The 21,478-nt window shown below is 36.6% G+C and overlaps 1 protein-coding gene across 1 annotated transcript in view; it reads right to left on the bottom strand.

Moving 5' to 3' along the window:
* LOC136866781 (histone-lysine N-methyltransferase 2C-like) overlaps positions 1-21,478 on the bottom strand; it is an 811,555-nt gene that overhangs the window by 331,585 nt on the left and 458,492 nt on the right. The window contains 2 exon segments of the mRNA XM_067143888.2: positions 5,529-5,854; positions 11,738-12,662. Of these exon segments, the coding sequence (XP_066999989.2) occupies positions 5,529-5,854; positions 11,738-12,662 (1,251 nt within the window).

Here is a 21,478-nt window from a genome sequence, read left to right as displayed (position 1 = left end):
TTATTAACCTTTTGTGTAATTTAAAATTTATTTTTCCATCCGTGTTGCCTCCCGTAGTCCAGTATCAATTTAGGGTAAGTCCGTGGAGCTATGCGTCTCTCGCTGATGCATATTAGGAGAGAACGGCAACTCTAAAGGCCTTTGAGTTAAATTTCAAATTCCACTGTTATTTTGTTTGTAAACTATTGGTAATAATCTGTAAATTCTTTTTCTATTTGCCTTGTAAGATGGTCATAATTATGTTTATATTCCCTGTAAAATTTTCCTTGTGAATTTCATTGTCGAAGTTATGCTCACCTTTTCTAACATGTAATCACAATATTTTATTGCTATTTTAATATTCCGAAGAACCATCGACAGGAACCTCGCGGTTCGATTCTACTTGTTTCTTTATTGATCATGTTACCTTTTAATTACTATTATTATACCTTGTTGAAATTTCTTTATTGTTAGTAAACCAGACTGAAGGGTAAACGCTCTCACGTCTTTTTACCTACAACGTCACATAAGATCAAGTCCTCTAAGGGTTCCCGGCCTGCTTCCTATATCCTGTCTCTAGTTGTCATGTTGGTAATCCTGTGCATCTTTGTTTCTAGCCATGTGTATATTTTTGAAATTTGAGATTGTTTTTATTTATGTCTTATCGGATGACGTATGTTCCTTCAGGTTTGTTATTACTTTATTACTTTGGTTTATGTGTGCTAAATTTATGTGACCACCTTAAAAGGGGGGGGGGGACATCTGGTAGCAGAGCGTGAGCAAACTTTCTCTTCTATATGCTGTGCTAACAGTTTTATTTCTGCCTTAAACACGGACACTGATCAGCCCGAACATTATGGCCACCTACCCAATAGCTGGTACGTCCATCTTTGGCACGTATAACAGCGGCGACGCATCTTGGCATGGAAGCCATGAGACCCTTGGTAGGTTGTTGGAGGGAGTTGGCACCACATATGCACATACAAGTCACCTAACTACCATAAATTTCAGGGAGGGGAGCGATGAGCTCTGACACCCCGTTCAATCACATCCCAGATGAGTTAGACCGGGTTAAGATCTCAATTAAATTGAAAACAAGAAATAAAGTGGTTCAACCAATTCAATACAACGAAAATAAGAAATGTAATGTTACATTCTTATTTGATTAAAAGCAGTACCAGTTTGGACCATTATTCTGGGTAATCATAAGCCGATAAATAAAAATATAAAACAATGCATAGGAAAACTGAGAGCGGAGAGAGCATTGTTGCCGTGCCGGTGGTGATGCCCGATTTACGTGCATTTGGAAAGATAAAATTCCCAAAATTTTAAGTAAGACCCGCACCCAATTTTGGAAGTGATATTTTCGAAAAAACAGTGCGGACGGTATTCGAGATTATACGGTAATTCATGTAATTCACATAAGGGCAAAACCAGCATTTAGCATAAGGAAATGTTTAAATTCTCAAGTATTTATCTGTATTTGTTATGGTTATGGGACATTAACAACCTATTAAAAAGACATCATAAGCCTGCTAAGGATGTCTGAAGGCAGAAGAGAAATTTTGAGCAAGAGCGCTTAATGCTGAAGTGAGACGTCAGACTCAGATACACATCCGACTGCAGCCGCTGTAGTAGAATAGAAGAGAACCCTGTAGTAATGACAGTATTATTATGCCCTTCAAAAATTACTATATTAAACCGTGCAATATCCTTCGGTTACAATGGGAACCCTTTCACTGATTCATCCATCATTATGGGCAAATTTGGGTGTGTTAGTTTTTCCGTTACCAATATGGTTTTTGCCAGTAAAATAGCACACTTTTGCAGAATTCGCACCAAAATCGCACATTCATACTAATATTGCATTTTGGGTCACAATTCGCATTTTGTCGCACTTCTATTTATGTGTAAAAATGATTTTATTCCACATTAGAATTACCGTAGACTTGGATTCAGTCCAAGATACAAAAATTTGCATTGATCACAAATGCAATTTTTTTTCAGGTCCTAACAATTGCTTAATTTTAATACCAGTCAATGAAATAAAATGAGATGTGATATTTCACGTTCTCAAGATACAGTAATGTGTATAATTTCAGAGGTTAGGTTAAGTAATTTCATGTCTGGTTAAATTTCAGAAAGGCTGTTCCCCTACAACATTTATAGTGAAAAGGTTGTCATTACTCTCAAGGGAGCTCGAAGAATGTTTTCATGATACATGCGCGGAAGCCCAGGTTAGGTGATGCCGTGTGATAATATAAAATGGAAACGTTCACCACAGAAGACTCTGGATTGATGCTATGACAGTTTTTAAGATGATGATGATGCTCGTTGTTTAAAGGGGCCTAACAACTAGGTCAACGGTCCCAGTTTTTAAGAATCAAACTGAATATGTATATTAACTGTCTATCAGAATTAGAAAATACCGTGCTGAGTAAGCAGCTGTTTGGAGAATATCTGCTAAAATTTTAAAACAAACTGATTGCTGTTTCATACCGATTTTGACGTGTTTTTGTGCAAGTGTGGTATCTTTTCTGACTTGTAAGTAAAATCATGTAAGAACAACTGTAAACCAAAAGACTTTTGCATTCACTGAAAAAATCTACTGTCATAAGAAAGGGTAACCATGGGCTGACCAATATCAGGAATAATAACAATCATATTTCTAAATAACACTGAAAACAATTTCTTAACCAACTAACAGACATAAAGGGAGAGTAAGTTTAAAGAGGTGAGGAACTAAAAGATGCTACAGAGTTGGTTACAAATAGAGGATTATGGAAGCACTTAGTCAATTCAAAGAGGCTTTCAGACAGAATGCTAATAGGTGTAACAATGTACAATGAAGATGGTATGTATGAGATAATGATCCGTCATCTAGGAATCACATATGTGGTGGGGATCATAAACCACAGCATTCAGCAATTATTCAGTTGGGTTCTACAAACAGCATTGGTCTGTTGATCTGATGATACTGATGATGGTGCAAAGGGACAAACTTGTTAAGCTATACCCAAGCAAGCATGCATGCTTTATTATTATTTTTCCAAAGAACAATCTAAGCCAAAGCTAGTTATGGTGCAATACAGGTCTCTTTTTCAGATAGGAGGGTCAGTGTTTAACTTATGAGTAATATACAGTACAAAGTTGTAACTATGCTATGGTGTATAAGGTAGATATCTCCTTGTTTTATTCCTGTCACTGTGTAAATAATGTGTAATGATGTAATTTATGTTAATAAAGGCAAAGATTTCTGGAACAGGTGTGCTTTCTGCTGAAACCTGTAAGGTAAACCCCCCAATTAAGGTTTAAGAAAATCAGGTCCCTGTAAAATCACTAAATAGGAGTTTTGCTGAATGTAAACAAATACAGATTAATTCTTTATATAAACACGAGAATATTCAGAAGGACTTCTACGCTCATCTGTAATCTTGATTTCGTAGATGGCACCCTTTCTAAATGAATATGATGATGATGGTCATCATCATCACCTGGAGCAGTTTCCAACCACAGGCTGGGTCTGCTTGTAACATAAGCCTCGCCATCGTCTTCTGTCCATCCACCACTTCTCTATTCTCAATGTCATCCAGTTCCCTACTCTTGCCTCAATGCTCTTCATCACACCTTTCAGCCATCTGTCCCTCGATCTTCCTCTAGGTCTCCTTCTCTTCAACTCCATTTCTAACATATTGGTATCCTATCTTCTCCCATTCTCTTAACATGTCTATACCAGTGTTGCCAACTGAGAAATATTTTATCCGCTAAATTTTAGTTTAAAGTCGACACTCGCCAGTTTTAGAACAGGGTTTCATAACCTTCTCCTCTCCTGTCGTTTCATATGAAGCCTTGGTACCATTCCTATTCGAAATATCTGATTCCAATTCATGATCCCTGAAACACTTGTTCACTCGTTTCAATCCTGCTGGAATGGTAAACAATAGCGGTAGACATTTGCTTTTACCTAATGAAATTGGCTGAGAGCTATTTCAACAGCAGCATTAGACCATATCCTAACCCTTTAGCACTCTTTCAGAACAGCCAAAGGAACTTTCCGTCGACTTTGCAGCTCACCAGCAATGCATATTTTATTTTAGATATATTTCAAAAGGTTTTTCACTTCCATCACAGGTTTCATTGTTTTCATAGCCAAGAGATATTTAAGGATATTTATATTTGGAAAGGACACGATTTCTTGCGACTTGAATAGACAGCCATCTTATGTTACTTGGCTGCACTCTTGCGACTTGAATAGACAGCCATCTTATGTTACTTGGCTGCACCTTTCCTTTCGGCATAGGAACACTGTATCAAACACAACACATGCAGCTCACCATGATTTCAGTAACGATTACAGCAGCAGAAAGCAATGATAGTAAGTTCTATTCAGCAAGTATACCAAATTTTAAAGTGAGTTGTATATTATTTATTTATTATTATTTATTATTTATTATAAAATATGATGATACCGCTGAAAACCGTTAACAGAAGTTTGAAAATCCGTCAAAAACTCCGCTGTCCGCTAAAAGAAAATTTTATCCGCTGTTCTATTTAAAATTCTGCTAAATTTAGCGGAAAATCCGCTGAGTTGACAAAACTGGTCTATACCACTGGAGCCTTGATTTTTCTCTCTCTTCCTGTAGAGGTACCTCATTTACAATTTCATGAACTCTGTCAATTCTTACTCTGTCCATTCTTGTTAAACCTACTTGACACCTTTGAAACTTCATTTCCACTGCTTGTATTCTACTTTTATCCCTCTCCTTCATCACCCATGTTTCTGATCCATATGTCAAAACAGGCACAAAATAAGTCTTGTAAATAATTCCTTTACATCTCTTTGGTACATCCGTGTTCAGTATTAATCCTCCCACACTCTTAAAGAATCCATTTGCACACCTTCCTCTTTCATTGATTTCCATCCTGTTTCCACCATTTTCTTCAATTATTACACTTCCCAGGTATTTAAAAAGATTTCAGCTCTTTTCAACTGCTCCCCTCCTAATGCCATGCTATTACATGCTCGGTTCTTGTTTCGTGTCGTTACCAGTACTTCACTCTTTTAATAATCATAACAATAATCATCATCGTTTAATGTCTGTTTAACTACTTTTATGTTTATGGAGACGTCAAGGTGTCAGAATATTTTCCCACAGGAGGCTAACATATTTGAGCCAGAACCAAACCAACCAACTTGAGCTCAGAAGGCCAAGTTTTACTATCCGAGTTATTCAATCTGGCAATTTTTACTACTCGAAGAAACATAAATGAAGGAGAGTCCTGTATGCATTAGGATCTTGTTAACAAGTAAGTACAGAATTAAAGTAAAAGCTGCCCAATATAATGAGGAAAGACAGTATACTCTCAATTTTAGAAAATATTAGGAAGAAGCTTATTTCTGTACAGATAAGATAAGACGAAATTTCAAAAGTACACCACGTTCTCATTACAAATAGGCTGGAAAAGGACAGACAGATGTCAGTAGAAGATAGAACATATTTAGTTTATAAGAGATATATTCATGTGAGAAACCCTGCCCGGCCCATCACCTGCAAGCGTGGATCTATTCCTGGCACAGGATGCCTCAACCCAGGAGTACGGATCACCACATTACTCGGAAGTGGTATTCGTGGGCGTACCAGCGCTGGAGGGAGAGGCTGGCGGAATGTAGCATCAGATGATGTAGGAAGTTGTTGACTTGTAGTCACAGTAGTAGTTTCAAATGTCTGTGGTTTAGGTTCTTGGATTTGCGATGCTTGAGGTTGCTGAGGTTGAGATGCTGGTGGCGGTTGCTGCTGCGGTAGTGATTGTTGCTGCTGTGCTGGCTGCTGTTGAGGCAATGGTGGATGTGCCCCACTTTCTTGATTTGAACTTTCTGGAATTTGAAAATTTAACAGTTAACAGTGTTATACAGAATCTATAAATGAAGTCACCATAATGACATATACATGGCAGCGAGTAATAATAAACAAGTAAGAAATATTCAATGTGAACTGCACAGCAAAGAAATATTAGAACCCCCTTCTGACTGCTTATTTCAGTCTATCTACAGCCAGCCTACTACACGGATTAGCTGCAAGTATTCATATGTATGAAATCGATACAAAGCTAGTCTAACAAACTCAATTTCCTTGCAAATTCCACCTTGTCCATAGTGGTTTGCAGGATATTCCGTTATGGAGAAGAAGAAAACTAGACAGTTTGAAAAAGTAAAGTTTATTGAGAAAGTGGATGCTAATCCACGCATCAAATGTGTGTAAACTGCACAGGTGTTGGACATTCCTATGACAAATTTGAACATAATAAGCAACACGTTTCTAAGATTTGATTTGATTTGATTTGATTTGATTTGTTGGATGCTTCATAGACAGTTGCGAGAAGCATGTGCATGCTCTTGAGCATTCATCAAAGAAAGCTGTAGTTCAATGCTTGCTACTTAGTGTTGCTTCGACATCCACCGAGTCCTCACAGTTTAGTAAGGAATTGTGTGATGTGTTAGTATCAATAAATATTCCTCTACTTAAACTCTCGTATAAAAAATGTGCATTTTTGAAAAAACAAACTGAGGAATACCAGGCAAGATGACTTTATGTAAGAATTATTAATAATAATAATGTTATTTGCTTTACGTCCCAGTAACTACTTTTTACGGTTTTTGGAGGCGCCAATGTGCCGGAATTTAGTCTTGCAGGAGTTCTTTTACGTGCTGGTAAATCTACCGACACGAGGCTGACGTATTTGAGCACCTTCAAATACCACCGGACTGAGCCAGGATCGAACCTGCCACGTTTGGGGTCAGAAGGGCAGCGCCTCAACCATCTGAGCCACTCAGCCCGACATAAGAATTATTATTTACCATAATGCTACAAAGAAACATCAAATAAAATAAGGTGCGGTACTCATAGGAAGGAGCTGTAGGTTTCTATTGGTGAGGTAACTGATGCTGTGGGGCGCTATGTAGCCAATGTTGGGATTGGAACATTGGGGACAGACCAGGTGAAATACTTTTATTGACTGCTGAAGTGTTAGAAAAGGCCAATTACTCAACAATATCCAAATTATTTGATAATGCTGTTTCTTTTGTGGCCTGATGGCATAAAACACAATGTGCTTTCATTTGTAAGCAACACAGCCCCATATATGCTACGAGCAGGCAATTCACTTACGGCACTTTAATATGCTACATGTCACGGGCCTAGTAAATGGGCTACATAGAGTTTGTCAAGAAGGGCGAGGAAATTATCCCAATGTAGACAGGCTTATGGCAAATGTTAAAAAGGTTTTCATACAAGCCCCCTAGCGAGTTACACAATTCAAAGCAGAAGCTTCGGACATTCCGTAATTACCACAACCTACAATTACACACTGGGGCATGTTGGTTAAATGTGCGCTTGTATTACTGTGAAAATTTCAGGGTAGTGAAAGAAATAGTACGGGTTTTAACGCTGAAAAAGCTGCATCAATACAGATTGCTGAAGATATGTTCTCCGAACCAAACATGGAGGGCAGTTCGGCATTATTTTATTAATCGAACTTCACACTGTTGTCGACAACCATAATGTTACATGAGGACTGTACAAGATGTGTGAGGGTTGGCAGTGGTTATTCTTCCTGGTTCGAGACCAAGAGTGGAGTACAACAGGGAAGTGCACTGTCACCACTACTGTTCATCACTGTGATGGATGAAATAATCCATCAAAGAAACATCATTAGGTGAATTAAAAGCCACGGCCTTTGCAGATGATGTTGTGATCTGGGGAGAGTCTGAAGTGGAGGTTCAATCAAAATTAAATGTTCAAAGCATTCAACCTCAAGATCAGCATGACTAAGACCGTGGTGATGGTAGTGAGTAGAGTCATTCAGCAAGGATCACACTAGCAGACCAACTGCTGGAATTTGTAGAAAACTTCTCCTATCTTGGCAGCATAATCTCTAGCGATGGCCTAGTCACAAAGGAGATAAACAATAGGGTGCAAAAGAGCTCCCATTTCTACCAACAAGTGAGAACGCTTCTTTGGGATACCAAAGTTCCAAAGAAGGCAAAATTAACCATGTTCAACAGCTACTTTGTACCAATACTGACATATGGTATTGAGACATGCACCCTAACCTCGCGAGACTTGTCAAGGCTACAGGCTTCAGAGATGAGGTTCCTGAGGTCCACTACACAAAAAAACAAGTTGGACAAGATAAGGAGTCAGGAGATGCAAAAAAGAAGTGGTATAAAGACATCGCTACCAGATCGAGTCAGGAATTCTAGACTAAGGTGGTTTGGATATGTGATGAGAATGGAACTAGAAAGAATTGCCAGACTGAACCTAGAGAGAGAGGTGACAGGAAGAAGAATGGTCGGAAGGCCTATAACCCATTGGATGGACATTGTTAAGATAGAGATTAATGACAGGGAATCAACAATAGCAGACGTCATGGAGAAGACGACATACATGAATAGAATGGAATGGAGGAGACTCATTAACAGTACCCGTGGAACTGGAACTGTGAAATAATAATGATGATGATGATGATGATACTTAAATAGTCATTCCTGTTCTTTTGGGTCTTTGTTTCTGAATCATATTTGTATTTTAAATTTAGTACAAATTAACTTCTCAAGTTGCTTCTTATAATTTTTAAAAATGATTTTGCAAACGTTAATTTATCAAATTGTTTTTTATTATTTCAAGTTCTTTTCAAAATGTTTCTTTTTCAATCAATGTTCATTGTCTTGTATATTCTCTGTCTTTGAGCAGCCTCCAAATGAAAGGCCCATATTATATACAGTAGAAGTCCGTTATAATGAGAATTCATATCAGCGAAAAATTTACTCGCCACAACGGATTGTTGTTATATCCGATTTTTTGTAAAAGTCGGAAAAACCCCCATATGCATTTAAATCAGTATGAAACGACAATCAGTTTATTCAAAACTTGCATTTTCACGGATAATATCCACACTACGGCTTACTTGTTTGTATTTTTCAAAATCCGATACTACGTGAAAGTGAATGTGTAATTTCATTCTGAAAAAAGTTATAGTACCATATTTCTCCGAATCCAAGACGACCACCACTTTTTCGTACAAAAAATTGTAATGTCTTAAAAAGTGCTTTGTAAAATCACATGAATGCTTTAATGCTTTTCTTATAGAGTAAGCATTCTAGACTATTTTTAGACGCCAAACACTGGCTTTAGTTATGGCATATTCCTTTGCTGCCGCACAAGCATTCTTTATTTCAGCAGGTTCAATAACAATTAACTTAAAATTGGCATCATAATATTGAACAGAACCCGTTGAAAATTTGCCGGCAATAACTATTCCACGCGTCTCTACAATACAATGATCCATCAGGAAAATATTCTTGCTTACTATAAAACTGTTACTTTCACTCAGCGTCAGACATAACTGGCTGCCGCTACACGCACGTCTCACTTGCCGGGATTGACCAACTTAAGCGGCTAGGGATGTATATGCCTAATCGTGGGCGTTGAAGGTCAACAAATGAGTTTATTGCGCCACGGTATGGCAATTCTGCCCTTACGTTTTAAGTGCACATACCTCACAATTTCACCTTCGACTTCTTTAAAGCATCCATGTTGCGGACCACCGAATGCATTTTTTGTGCAGTACACATTTCTAAGCTATCTTTGTCTTCACGCTAACGCCAAATATTGGCTTTAGTTAGGCCTATATTTCCGAGTATTTAATAACCGCTTACTTAAAATTAGCATCACAATATCGACGAGAACCTGTTGAAAATTTGCCAGCAATACCTTTCCCACGTATCTTTACAATACGATGACCCATTGCGAAAATATTCCTGCTATCTATAAAACTTAAATTTACTAAGCATCAGGTACAGTAGACACGTTATAACTCTACTACTGAGTACCCATGGGCTTCCTAGGAATTCGAAGGCTCGCATTTTTTAATGCCATTCTGCAGATTTGAGAAATGATTTTGTAGTTATAGAATGTCATTCACTCTTCAATATTTCCGGAGATCCAGTGGCATTACACATAGGCACTGTGACAACAGGTCGCTGCGGCTAACGATGTATAATAAAGAGACTATCGTTTACTGTCAACAAGTTTTGTGTGCGTGCGCACGGGGGTGAAAAGAAGTAGCATGGTTACTGCAGTAGATGCCAGTGGTGTTCATTACTGTTAGGCTGCGAATGTAAGACGACCCTTGATTTTTCACATGAGATTCTGAGAAAAAAATTTGTCATCTTGGATTCGAGAAATAAGGTACCGGTATCACTCCAGAGGCGTCTGTGGCAAACATTTCAGTTTTCTTCTTCAAACGGCGTCACCTAACCTACCCGTATATGTATCATGAAAAACATTTCAAACACATGTAGAGAAACGATAACTTCCTTGCTAAAATTTACATGGGAAATTTAACTAGACACGAGAAAATACAAACTATCCTCCGAAATCAGTGATGTACTCTGTCCTATCATGAGGTGTATCACATTCTTACTTAATTTCAGTACATAACATTAAAAATAAGAGATTGTTTACTTCAGCCTTTATTTTTAACGAGTTAACAACTGCTATCGGCCATGTTATTTACGCATTGATTACGGAAATGTGTTATTCTTCATTTCGAATTTTCTTTAGAGAACAGCAGTCGACGGGTATTACTAATCGACTCTAACATCGCCTTCGAATGTCGACGAGAGAGCTCGCAAATGCACATAGGAAGAAAACTGTACTGTACCAAAGATGATCGATTGCAGTTTGTGGTAAACATTTTAGCTTTCTTATTCAAATAGCATCACCTACCCCAACTTAACCATACTATATTTATCATGAATACAAATTTCTAGCGCCAGTAGAGAAATACCCTTCTTGCTATAAATTTATATGATGATAGCCTTTGCGAAATTTAACAGACGCGAGAAAATATAAACTAACCTCTTAAATCAATGATGCATGCTGCCATATCTTGAGGTGTATTCCATCCTTATGTAATTGCAGTATTTAGCATTAAAATTAAAATAGGTTCCTCAGCCTTTATTTTTAACGAGTTAACAACTGTTATTGGACAGGTTATTTACGCATTTATTATGCAAAACAGTTCTCTTTCATTTTTAATTTTCTTCATGGCACAACAGCTGACACGTATTACTAAATTACTAATCGCCTTTGAATGTCGACAAGAGAACTCGCTAGGGGACAGTGTGAGGAAACGATACCAAAGGTGATCGGTCGCATGCAACATAATCGCTGGGGCGCATAAATATCGGCAATGGAAAAGTCGCGCGTAATAACGGATGCGTCAGTGATAGGGCTCTCTCTGTAACCGAAGGATAATACACCGTTTAACATAGGAATTTAGAAGGGACAAACAAAAATAGACGTTATAGCAGGGCTCTCGTTATATGGCGTACTCGCTATAGTGGACTTCTACTGTACTTTGTAAGTTTGTGTCTAACCTATAATTTTTGAAAGTATTTTTAAACATTAATTTTAAACATCATTTTATAATACATTTTCTTAATAATTAGGTCATTTAAACAAAGTAACTTCAATATTTTAAGTGCATTTTTGAATATTCTTTAAGTCATCAACATCTGGGCCTGAATAATGATTAAGTAACTATACTTAGTGAGAAAGAGGTAACTTCAATATAATGGTCAAAATTATCCCATGTGTGGGGGTTGTAATGTTTTGAGAACATTTGCCGTTTGTCCCCGGGAAAATGAAAACTTGGGCCATTAAAATGTAATAGAACACTGAAATCAATTACCAACCTGACTGGCCAGGAACCCATGTCCTCTCCCTCTCCTGCTCAAGTTTCTTGAATTGTTGACCTTGAAGAAGATCTCTGAGCTGCCGATTCACCTCTGGTGTCTGGTTACTCTGAGGCTGGCCAAACATTTCTCCTTCAGATCTTGGCCGAGGTGTTGCGGGCGGTTGGCTATAAGGATCCTGAGTGCGTGGAGTAGAAGGCTGTACAGCATACGGGTCAGCTGTCCGAGGTGTGGGCGAGTAAGGGTCAACAGATACAGGCCTTGGAGTCTGAGGTTGATTACTAAAGGGATCTTGCTGAGGGCGTGGTGTTGAAAACACAAGGTGAGATGGACGGGGAGCTGGTGTACCAAACTGGGGTCTTGGCGTATTAGGTATCTGAGAGTATGGATCAGGAGTAGGAGCATGTGGAGGCCGCACAGGCGTGGCGTACACAGGATTGCGCTGAGTAACAGAAGAAGATTGCAGAGTAGGCATGAACTGAGGCCGAGGAGTAAGAGGAGTCTGGGCATATGGGTCATTGCTAGAGACATCAGGCCGTTGAAACGGATCTGCCTGTGATGAATTTTGGGTGGTGTTTGCAGAAACTGGTGACGGAGAGAACTGATCATGAGGGGATTGTGGCTGCTGTGGAGAAAATGGGGATTGGGGCTGGCCTGGAAATGGAAGTCTAGTGATAAACTGATCAGGTCCACCCTGACGAATTATACCAGTAGGAGCAGAACGGGGAAGTGTGAGAGTAGATGGTCTATTGGGAACAGTCATTTCCTGGCGACTAGGATGTGGTGGAGGAAGGTTTGGATGAGAGAATTGACTACCTCCAGGACTCTGAGGGGTAACCCCTCTAGCCATCTTCACAGGGGGCATTGGAAACTGGGACCGTGATCCTGGCGATGGTGATGCTAATGATGCTATGATATTGGAATCCTAGGAAGAAACATTCACATAATGCAGATATGAAAGAAAGTGTACCATACCCTACACGTATGGAATAACCTTATGAAAGGGTATTGGTACATACTATTTGCCAAAAAAAGTCAAACTTATTATTATGGACTACGACTAGGTGATAATTATTTATTCATAAGTTTTGATACTGTCTTCCACAGACTAATTTTTTTTTTGTATGGATGAAATATGCAGTACATGAGAGTCACATGACTTCATGATTTCCAGAATACAGTATCTTTCTATCTAAATGCATCAAATACATCAATTACTACTAAAGTAAGACCTCATTTCAAAGCTCTTATTCTTTACAAACTTCATTTTTCTGAGGACCAATTTCAAAATTCTATATATGACAAGAGTTTACACGTTTTTCCTTTCCTTTACCTGAAATGACCCTTTGGGATTTAATTTCTCCTTCCATGTTTGTCCTACATTCCAAGTATCCCTCACCCGTATTCATATTTAACCTTTTAAAATTTGTTTTATACCTTTCTAGTTTTTGCCAGCATTGCTCTTATTCTTATCCTACACTTCCCATATCAAGACTGAAAATTTGCAAATGATCACTTAATGAGCGTTAATGCCTGTCTTCGGGATAAGTTGGGAATCAGAAATGACCTCGCTGGGGTTTGAAAAAATATATATGTAGAAAAACAGCAATTGATGAGGAAAGAACCAATCTATTTAACCCTATGCCAGGCATGAAGGGTATTTAGATACCTTCTGCATCCTGGCAGGCCATTTAAAGTGTCAATCCGCAAAATGCATAAAAACACTATTCTTTAAATAACTTGGGTACCAATCAGTCTTTTAAAGCTAGATTTTAAAGTATTAATAAATTCTTAATATTTCATACATTAAAGATATCTTCATACTTGTTCAGTAGTCTTTCAGCTGGTTGCACTTGATTACCCAGAAAAATGAAGAAATGTTGATAATGATTATGATATATATTTGTATTGAATAGGTGAACACAATATTTTTAATCTTGAAAGATTTTACTTATTGTATCTTCAATACGGAACAAAATGAGATTAGTTACTTGTAACTTGATAGCCAACCAGGCAAATTATCGTTTAAACAGATATTTGAATCTTAAGGTCAAAATGGACAATTTAACAAAAGATATAGTTTATTTAAAACAATGTCTGCAACAAAAATTGGTACCAAAGTTTCTAAAACCCACGCAGAGGAAGGGTTTAACCAATATGATTAGAATTCAGAACAAGGTCAACGAGATTTGGATAAGAAATGAAATTAAAGCAGCGTACAAAAAGAAAGCCCTCTTAAATTTACAATTATATAAGGTTCATTTATTTTTGGCCCAAATGTTGTCTCCGTTGGAATGGAGTTCATTTCAATTACATGTGGACTACAAATTGAATATTGCATTAGAAAGGAAGCAAACAACACTCAATAAAAAACTCTCCCAATTAATACAATCTAAGATACGATCACCCACACATAACAAGGTTTCACAAAGACTAGCATCCCCACATGTTAACACATCCACAGTAGTCAATTTGACAAACGTTCAGTTCTCTCAGGAAGAAATTGGGATATTGGATAAGGGCCTAAAGTATAATTGGCCTAGCCGAAATAAAACAACCGACATCATCAATACAACAGCAGGGGTAGAAACCGGTATTTCAAAACTCCCCATTGAGATTCAAAACGATGTTAAATACGAAGTAAAAAAGAAATTACCTAAACTGGCCCAAGAGTTAAATGTTAATTTTGATTTCAATCATAAAAAACAAATTCAGAAATTAAAAACAAAAATAGACGACAATAACATTATTGTTACTAAGGCAGATAAAGGAGGTTCCACAGTCCTGCTAGACAAACAATTTTACACTCAAAAAAAGAAGAATTTTTTAATAATACAAGTTATTCGATAGTTAACAAAGATCCCACTGTAAGAATTCAGCGAAATTACACTTTTCACAAACACTTTTCAACATGAACTCCAGTATCCCTACCGCCAGAGCTTTACCTAAGATACATAAGAAGGACACCCCAATGCGTCCCATTATAAATTGCAGGAATAGCCCTACCTATAAAGTATCAAAATTCATTCATAGGTTTTTAAGAAAACATTATATTTTCAACAACAAGTCTCCCTTAAAAAATTCAATTAATTTCTGCGAAGTATTAAAGAAATTTGAACTGCAACCCAACCATATTTTATGTTCTTTCGATGTCACAAACATGTTTCCAAGCATTCCTACTAAAGAAACCATTAAAATTATCCATGACAACATCAATAAACACAGCGGCCTCAGTAAAATGGATATTGAAGAATTCATGAAGTTATTGAGTTTCGTTCTAAACAATAATTACTTCTCCTTTAATGGTAAATATTATCAGCAGAAAGGCCTAGCTATGGGCGACCCTCTTTCTGGCATTCTAGCAGATATTTACATGGACTATATAAAACATACAAAAATTTCACAAATAAAGGGCATTAGTTGTGGCTAAGATTTGTTGACAATACTTTCGTAATCATCAATAAGGACATTACTAACAGTCACGATATATTAGTCTCACTGAACGAAATAGATCGTAACGTCAAATTCACCAAAGAAGATGAAGTCAATAATTCTTTAAATTTTTTTGATTTAACAATTACATGCTTGAGTAACACTTTTGAATTTCAAATTTTCAGGAAACCTACTCATTCACCCATAACTATTAAAGATTCGTCCTTACATCCTAAGACCCAAAAACTAGCTGCCTATCACAGTCTAACATATAGGAAACTAAAAATTCCTCTTTTGCCAAAAAGTTTGGAAACAGAACTAAATTACATAAGACAGTTAGCTTGGTACAATGGCTTTAAAGTAAATGTTATCAATTGGTTAATTAATAAGATCAAAATTAGGTTATCGTCCAACCTAGTCCCAGAGAAACCAAGGACAAACAGCTACACCACCCTTACGTATAATGGTCCGGCTATCCATCATATCACTAATATTTAAAAAAAACATAGCGTCAACATAGCCTTCAAGACAATAAATAATAATCAGAACATTTTCCTCAACCACAGTAGAGTCAATATTAACAACAACATTTACTCAAGGTCAGGTGTTTATAGGTTAAAATGTGCCCAATGTGAGTTCACATATTTTGGACAAGCCGGGAGGAGCTTTTACACGTGGTATCTGGAACATTACAATGCTTCCAAGCATAATAAGTATTCGGCCATGAGCCAGCATATGACTGAAACCGGCCGTAAGTTCACCTCAACAGAAAATGATTTGATGGTCATTAAAAGCCTAAGCAAAGGGAAATTATTGAACGAAACGGAAAACTTGTACATTTATTTGGATCAAACTTATAACAAAAATAATAATCTTAACGATGTCATCGATAACAAAAATCCGTTATATGACACAACTCCGAGGTTAATCCAGGCCGTAAATCAGAATAAAGTTCCCAGTATGTTTAAATCACAGAACGCATGTGCTACAATAGCCAAACTTAATGCCAGACCCGCCCAATCCAATTCAAGTAACGCATCTCAAGCAACAACACAGATGCACAATTTGAAACTCACGCCCTCTTCCCCACCACGCTCCACCCCTTCGCTACAGCATCAATATTACACTAGGAGCAGCAAGCTTAGCCGTTCAGACACAATCGGAACAATTGGTCCCAGCTAACGTTGACAAGACAAGTAAGTTCATACGATAAACACTCACTCTACATTTATTACCATATTGGGTTCCACATTCATCACTCTAATTCCCCGTTTATTCTCTTATCCAGTTACAGACAACTCATATTCCTCCCAGACTGAATATGCACCAATGGGAAGTTTATCAACAAGAACGACGGAATTTTCCAAACATTTTTATCCAATAAGCAATGAATGAAATCAACAATATGTATCCTATTTACATGCTTTAATCTTAAAACATAACCATGCTTCTTTCTAAAGGAATATTCAAACTGTTCCAAACCCTAACATGAACGACTTGAACCAAGGTTCCGGTATTGTTAAAATTCTTGCGACTCAGGCGACCATATCAGCTAAAGAAACGCCAACTCACGCAGTGATGAATTCTAGTCAATACAATTTGAGAAACCCTAATTAACGCTGTGATCAATCCAATCCACAATTGGAAGTCTAGTCATTATAAAATAAGTTAATTCATTGTTCATAAATTCTGGCAGAACAAAAATTGGTACCAAAATTTCTAAAACCCACGCAGAGGAAGGGTATAACCAATACGAATAGAATTCAGAATAAGGTCAACGAGATTTGGATAAGAAATGAAATTAAAGCAACGTACAAAAAGAAAGCCCTCCTAAATTTACAATTATATAAGGTCATTTACTTTTGGCCCAAATGTTGTCTCCGTTGGAATGGAATTCATTCCAACTACATGTGGACTTTAAATTGAATATTAACAATTTTAACCAAGATTCTGGTTTTGTAAAAGTTCTTACGACTCAGGCAACCATAACAGTTGAAGAAACCCCAACTCATGCAGTGATAAATTCTAGTCAATACAATTTGAGAAACCCCAATTCACACTGTGATCAATCCAATCCACAATTGGAAGTCTAGTCATAATAAAATAAGTTAATTCATTGTTCATAAATTCTGGCAAAGTTAATGCACATATTGTACATATTGTAAACTATGTAAATAGCATAAGACAATTGTATTTAGTATTAAGTTAGTTTACATAAGTTCCAATGTTATAGTTTTAATTCTTGACCTTAAGTTTAATATAGGCTGAAAATGCCCATAACTAGGGCAAAACATGTCCCTAACTGGTGTGTTTAATTCATGTAGAATTTAACCACTAAAAATATATATTTGTATTGAATAGGTGAACACAATATTTTTAATCTTGAAAGATTTTACTTATGATTGTAAATGTCATAAATACATATTTTGTTCATAACATGGTATGAAAGAAGTGTCCTGTGGACTAATATACCCTAATATTGTCCACTGTCATCATATGTACAATTCCTAAGTATAACCATACTACATCTAATGTGATGTCTCTGTAGTTACAACGTTGCGAGTGAGGAGATAACACGTGTGTAATGAAGAACTGGTGTGCAAAGTGATTTGTTTCAACTGTGATTGAATTCACAAAATCTTTGTCTAGATAAGTTTTGAAAAAAGAGGAATGGGTCAATATGTAAGCCATATCAATTTTTATTCCAGAATTACTTCTAAAATACAACTGTTACTGATAAAATATCAGCCTGTCCACATAGCTGACATATAACGAACAGCGGGTATAACACAATTATCTTTTTTATCACTAATGCCATCATAAAAATCACTTTCTGTCACCACAGTAGAGTAGAGTACACTACACTATGATCAAGCTCATTTCGTTCTGAAGGAATAATTTCATCGCAAATTTAGTCATCTGCACCAACTTTCGAGATGATCAGCTGGAACGTGTAAACACTTGTTACATGAAACAATAGTGACACTGAAATGAAAGTGAAATATTTAACTGTCAGACCTTCAGAGCATTACACACAAATAATTCTTGAACATGTTCGATGACTTTCTATGCTGCAACATAGGAGAAAGCGCGCCAGAGCACTGAAACATGCCAATGCCAGGGAATGCTGGGAAAATACACCTGTGCCAAGGAAAAAGTTAAAAATGGTGGTGTATGAAGATGTGGAGATTGTTCCTGTCCAACTGCATTTTCATTTTCTTGCTTACTCCTTCTGTTATCTCTTCCCACACTGAGCTGTCATTGTCACATTGTGTGTTCCCGTTTATGTTCCTATAACAACTTTTATCGCAAAAGAACACAGAAGAGTTAAAGTTCTATTACAGGTATGGGGATGAGTCTGTACTAAATATTTTCCATCACAAACTTTCAACTGCTTGTTCTGAATATCCAACCATTTAATTATAATGTCAGCTCTTAAGTATTAATCTTCTATATCTATAAAATAACGTCCTGACTGACTGATTCATCATCGCCGAGCCAAAACTACTGGACTTAAAGAAATGAAATTTTGGAAATACATTTATATTAACGTGTAGGTGCACACTAAGGAAGGATTTTTGGATATTCCATTGCTAAGGGGGTGAAAAGGGGGATGAATATTTTAAATGAGGATATCTGTATCTCAAAAACTTAAAAAGTTTAATGTTAAAATTGGTATTTGGAATCTCCTTTAAAAATAAAGAAACACTTATTTTTTGTTTTTTGGAAAATCCTATTAAGGGGGTTGAATACCTTTTATGAGGACACATATATCTCAAAAACTGAAGATGTTACAGGCATGAAAATTGGTATTTGGAATCTCCTCTGAAAATAAAATATGTGTTTTTGTGTTTTAGGAAAATCCAATATATAGGGGATGAACAAGAGTGACAAGCGGGGTGAATTTTTAAAATTATTATCTGCAAATTATCTCCAACACATAACATATTACAGACTTGAAAATTGGTATTTGTAGTCTCCTGTAAAAGTAAAGAAATACATTTGTTATGTTTTCAGAAAATCCACTTGGGGGAGGAGGGTGAAGGAATTGAAAAATGAGTTGAAATTTTTGTATGTGGATACTTATATGTCAAAAACTAAAGATGCTGAGTACGTGAAAATTGGTATTTGGAATCTCCTTAGAAAATAAAAAGACATGTATTCTTTTGTTTTTCGGAAAATTCACTAAGGGGTGGTGGTGAAAGAATCGAAAAATTAGTTGAATGATTTGTACGAAAATACTTATATCTAAAAAAAGTAAAGATGTTACGAACTTGAAAATTGGTATTTGGAATATCCTTTGAACATAATGAAAAACACCATTTTGGGGGAAATCAACTGGTGGAAGTGGGCAGATGAAAACGGAGTTGAATTCTTTTTATGAAGATAAATACATCTCAAAAAACTGAAGATGTTACAGTTGTGATAATTGGTAATCGGAAGTTCCTTTCTAAATAAAGAAACACGTATTTTTTGTTTTCAGAAAATTCACTTAAGGGGGGAGTGTGAAAGGGTATGAAAAATATTGAATTCCTTTTATGGAGAAACTTGTATTTCAAAAACTGAATGTTACAGATGTGGAAATGGGTATTTTGAATCTCCTTTAAAAATAAATAATAAACACATTTTTGGGGGAAATTTATTGGGGGGGGGGGTGAAAAAAGGAGTTTAATTCTTTTTATGAGGTTACATATACCTCAGAACTTAAGATGTTACAGTATTATAGTATTTGGATGCTCCTTTATAAATAAAGAAACACATATTCCCCCCCCCCCCCGGAAAATTCAGTTGGGGGGAGGGGGGAAGTGAAAAAATTGAATGTCTTTTATGGAGAAACTTATAGCTCAAAAACTGAAAGTTCCAGTCATGAACATTTGTATTTGGAATATCCTTTAAAAATAAAGAAACACGCATTTTTGGAGGGGAGAGGAATAAACCCGGCGGGTGGGAGTGGGGTGAAAAAGGAGTGGTATTCTTTTTATGAGGATACTTATATCTCAAAAGCTGAAGATGTTACAGGCATGAACATTTGTATTAGGAATCATTTTTCACAGTAAAGAAACACGTATTCTTTTGTTTTCAGAAAATCGACTTGGGGGGGGGGGCTGTGTGAAAATATGTAAAGCAGGAGTTAAATTATGTTTATGAAGATACTTATATCTTAAAACTGAAGCTGTTACAGACGTGAAAGTTGATATTTTGAATTTCCTTTCAATATCAAGAAACACATATTTTATGTTTTCGTAAAGTCCACTTAAGGGGAGAGCGGGGTGGAAAGAAGTGAAGAAGTTGAATTCTTTTAATGAGGATACATAGATCTCAAGAACTGAAGGTGTTGCAGACGTACAGAAATGTAAACTGGTATTTGGAATCTCCTTTAAAAATAATGAAACACTTATATGTGTTTGTTTTCGAAAATCCACGTAAGGGGCTGAAAAGAATTGAAAAAGTGGGTGAATTTTAAAATGAGTACCGGTGTATCTAGAATATATGTCCAAAACATAACATGTTACAGAAGAGAAACTTTGTATTTGGAAAGTCCTTTAAAAGTACAGGAACATGTACCTTTTTGTTTTCAGAAAATGCATTAATAGGGTGAAAAGAAATGAAAGAGAGTTGAATGCTTTTTTATGAGGATACTTATATCTCAAAAACTTTAGATATTACAGGGGCCTGTTCCACGAACAAACTTTGCAACTTTGCAACTTTTCACTTTGCACTTTTCAGTTCAGATTTTGTTCCACCATCACTTTTCAGATTTAGCTTGCAAAGTGAAAAGTTAGGAATCTTTTCACTTTTCAAGCCTGTTATGTTCCTCCATTAGTACAGAAATGCAAAGTGCAAAGAAACGAAGTGAAAAGTTTTTATAAAACTTGCAAAGAGATGATTCCCTTTTCATCTGTTAATTAACAAGTATGTACATTCGTTTCTCGACGTAGAACTTGGTTTAGTGATATAAACACGTTATGACGTGAGCTTTTGTTAGCATCAAGTGAGGACAGTGATGAAGAATCCAATAAGAGAACGTACAAAGACTAGATTAATTTTCATAACCACACTTCGACGGACTTTCGCGAGTGATTTCGTATTACCCCAACACAGGCTGACCATATTCTTGAAATGATTGGTCATTTATTGAAACATGCAACAAAAAGAAGTCAATTCCTTTCCGTAAAAGAACAAATTCTTATATGCTTACGTTGGTTAGTAAATTGTGCCCAGCTGCATGGTGTAGCATGGGCCTTCAAAATCAATTATTTGCAGAACTGTTACCAAAGTCGTAGATGTTATAGTAAATGTAATATTTCC

Source organism: Anabrus simplex, chromosome 3, assembly GCF_040414725.1.
Source record: "Anabrus simplex isolate iqAnaSimp1 chromosome 3, ASM4041472v1, whole genome shotgun sequence".
NCBI lineage: Eukaryota > Metazoa > Arthropoda > Insecta > Orthoptera > Tettigoniidae > Anabrus > Anabrus simplex.
This window is presented reverse-complemented; position numbering and strand designations above follow the sequence as displayed.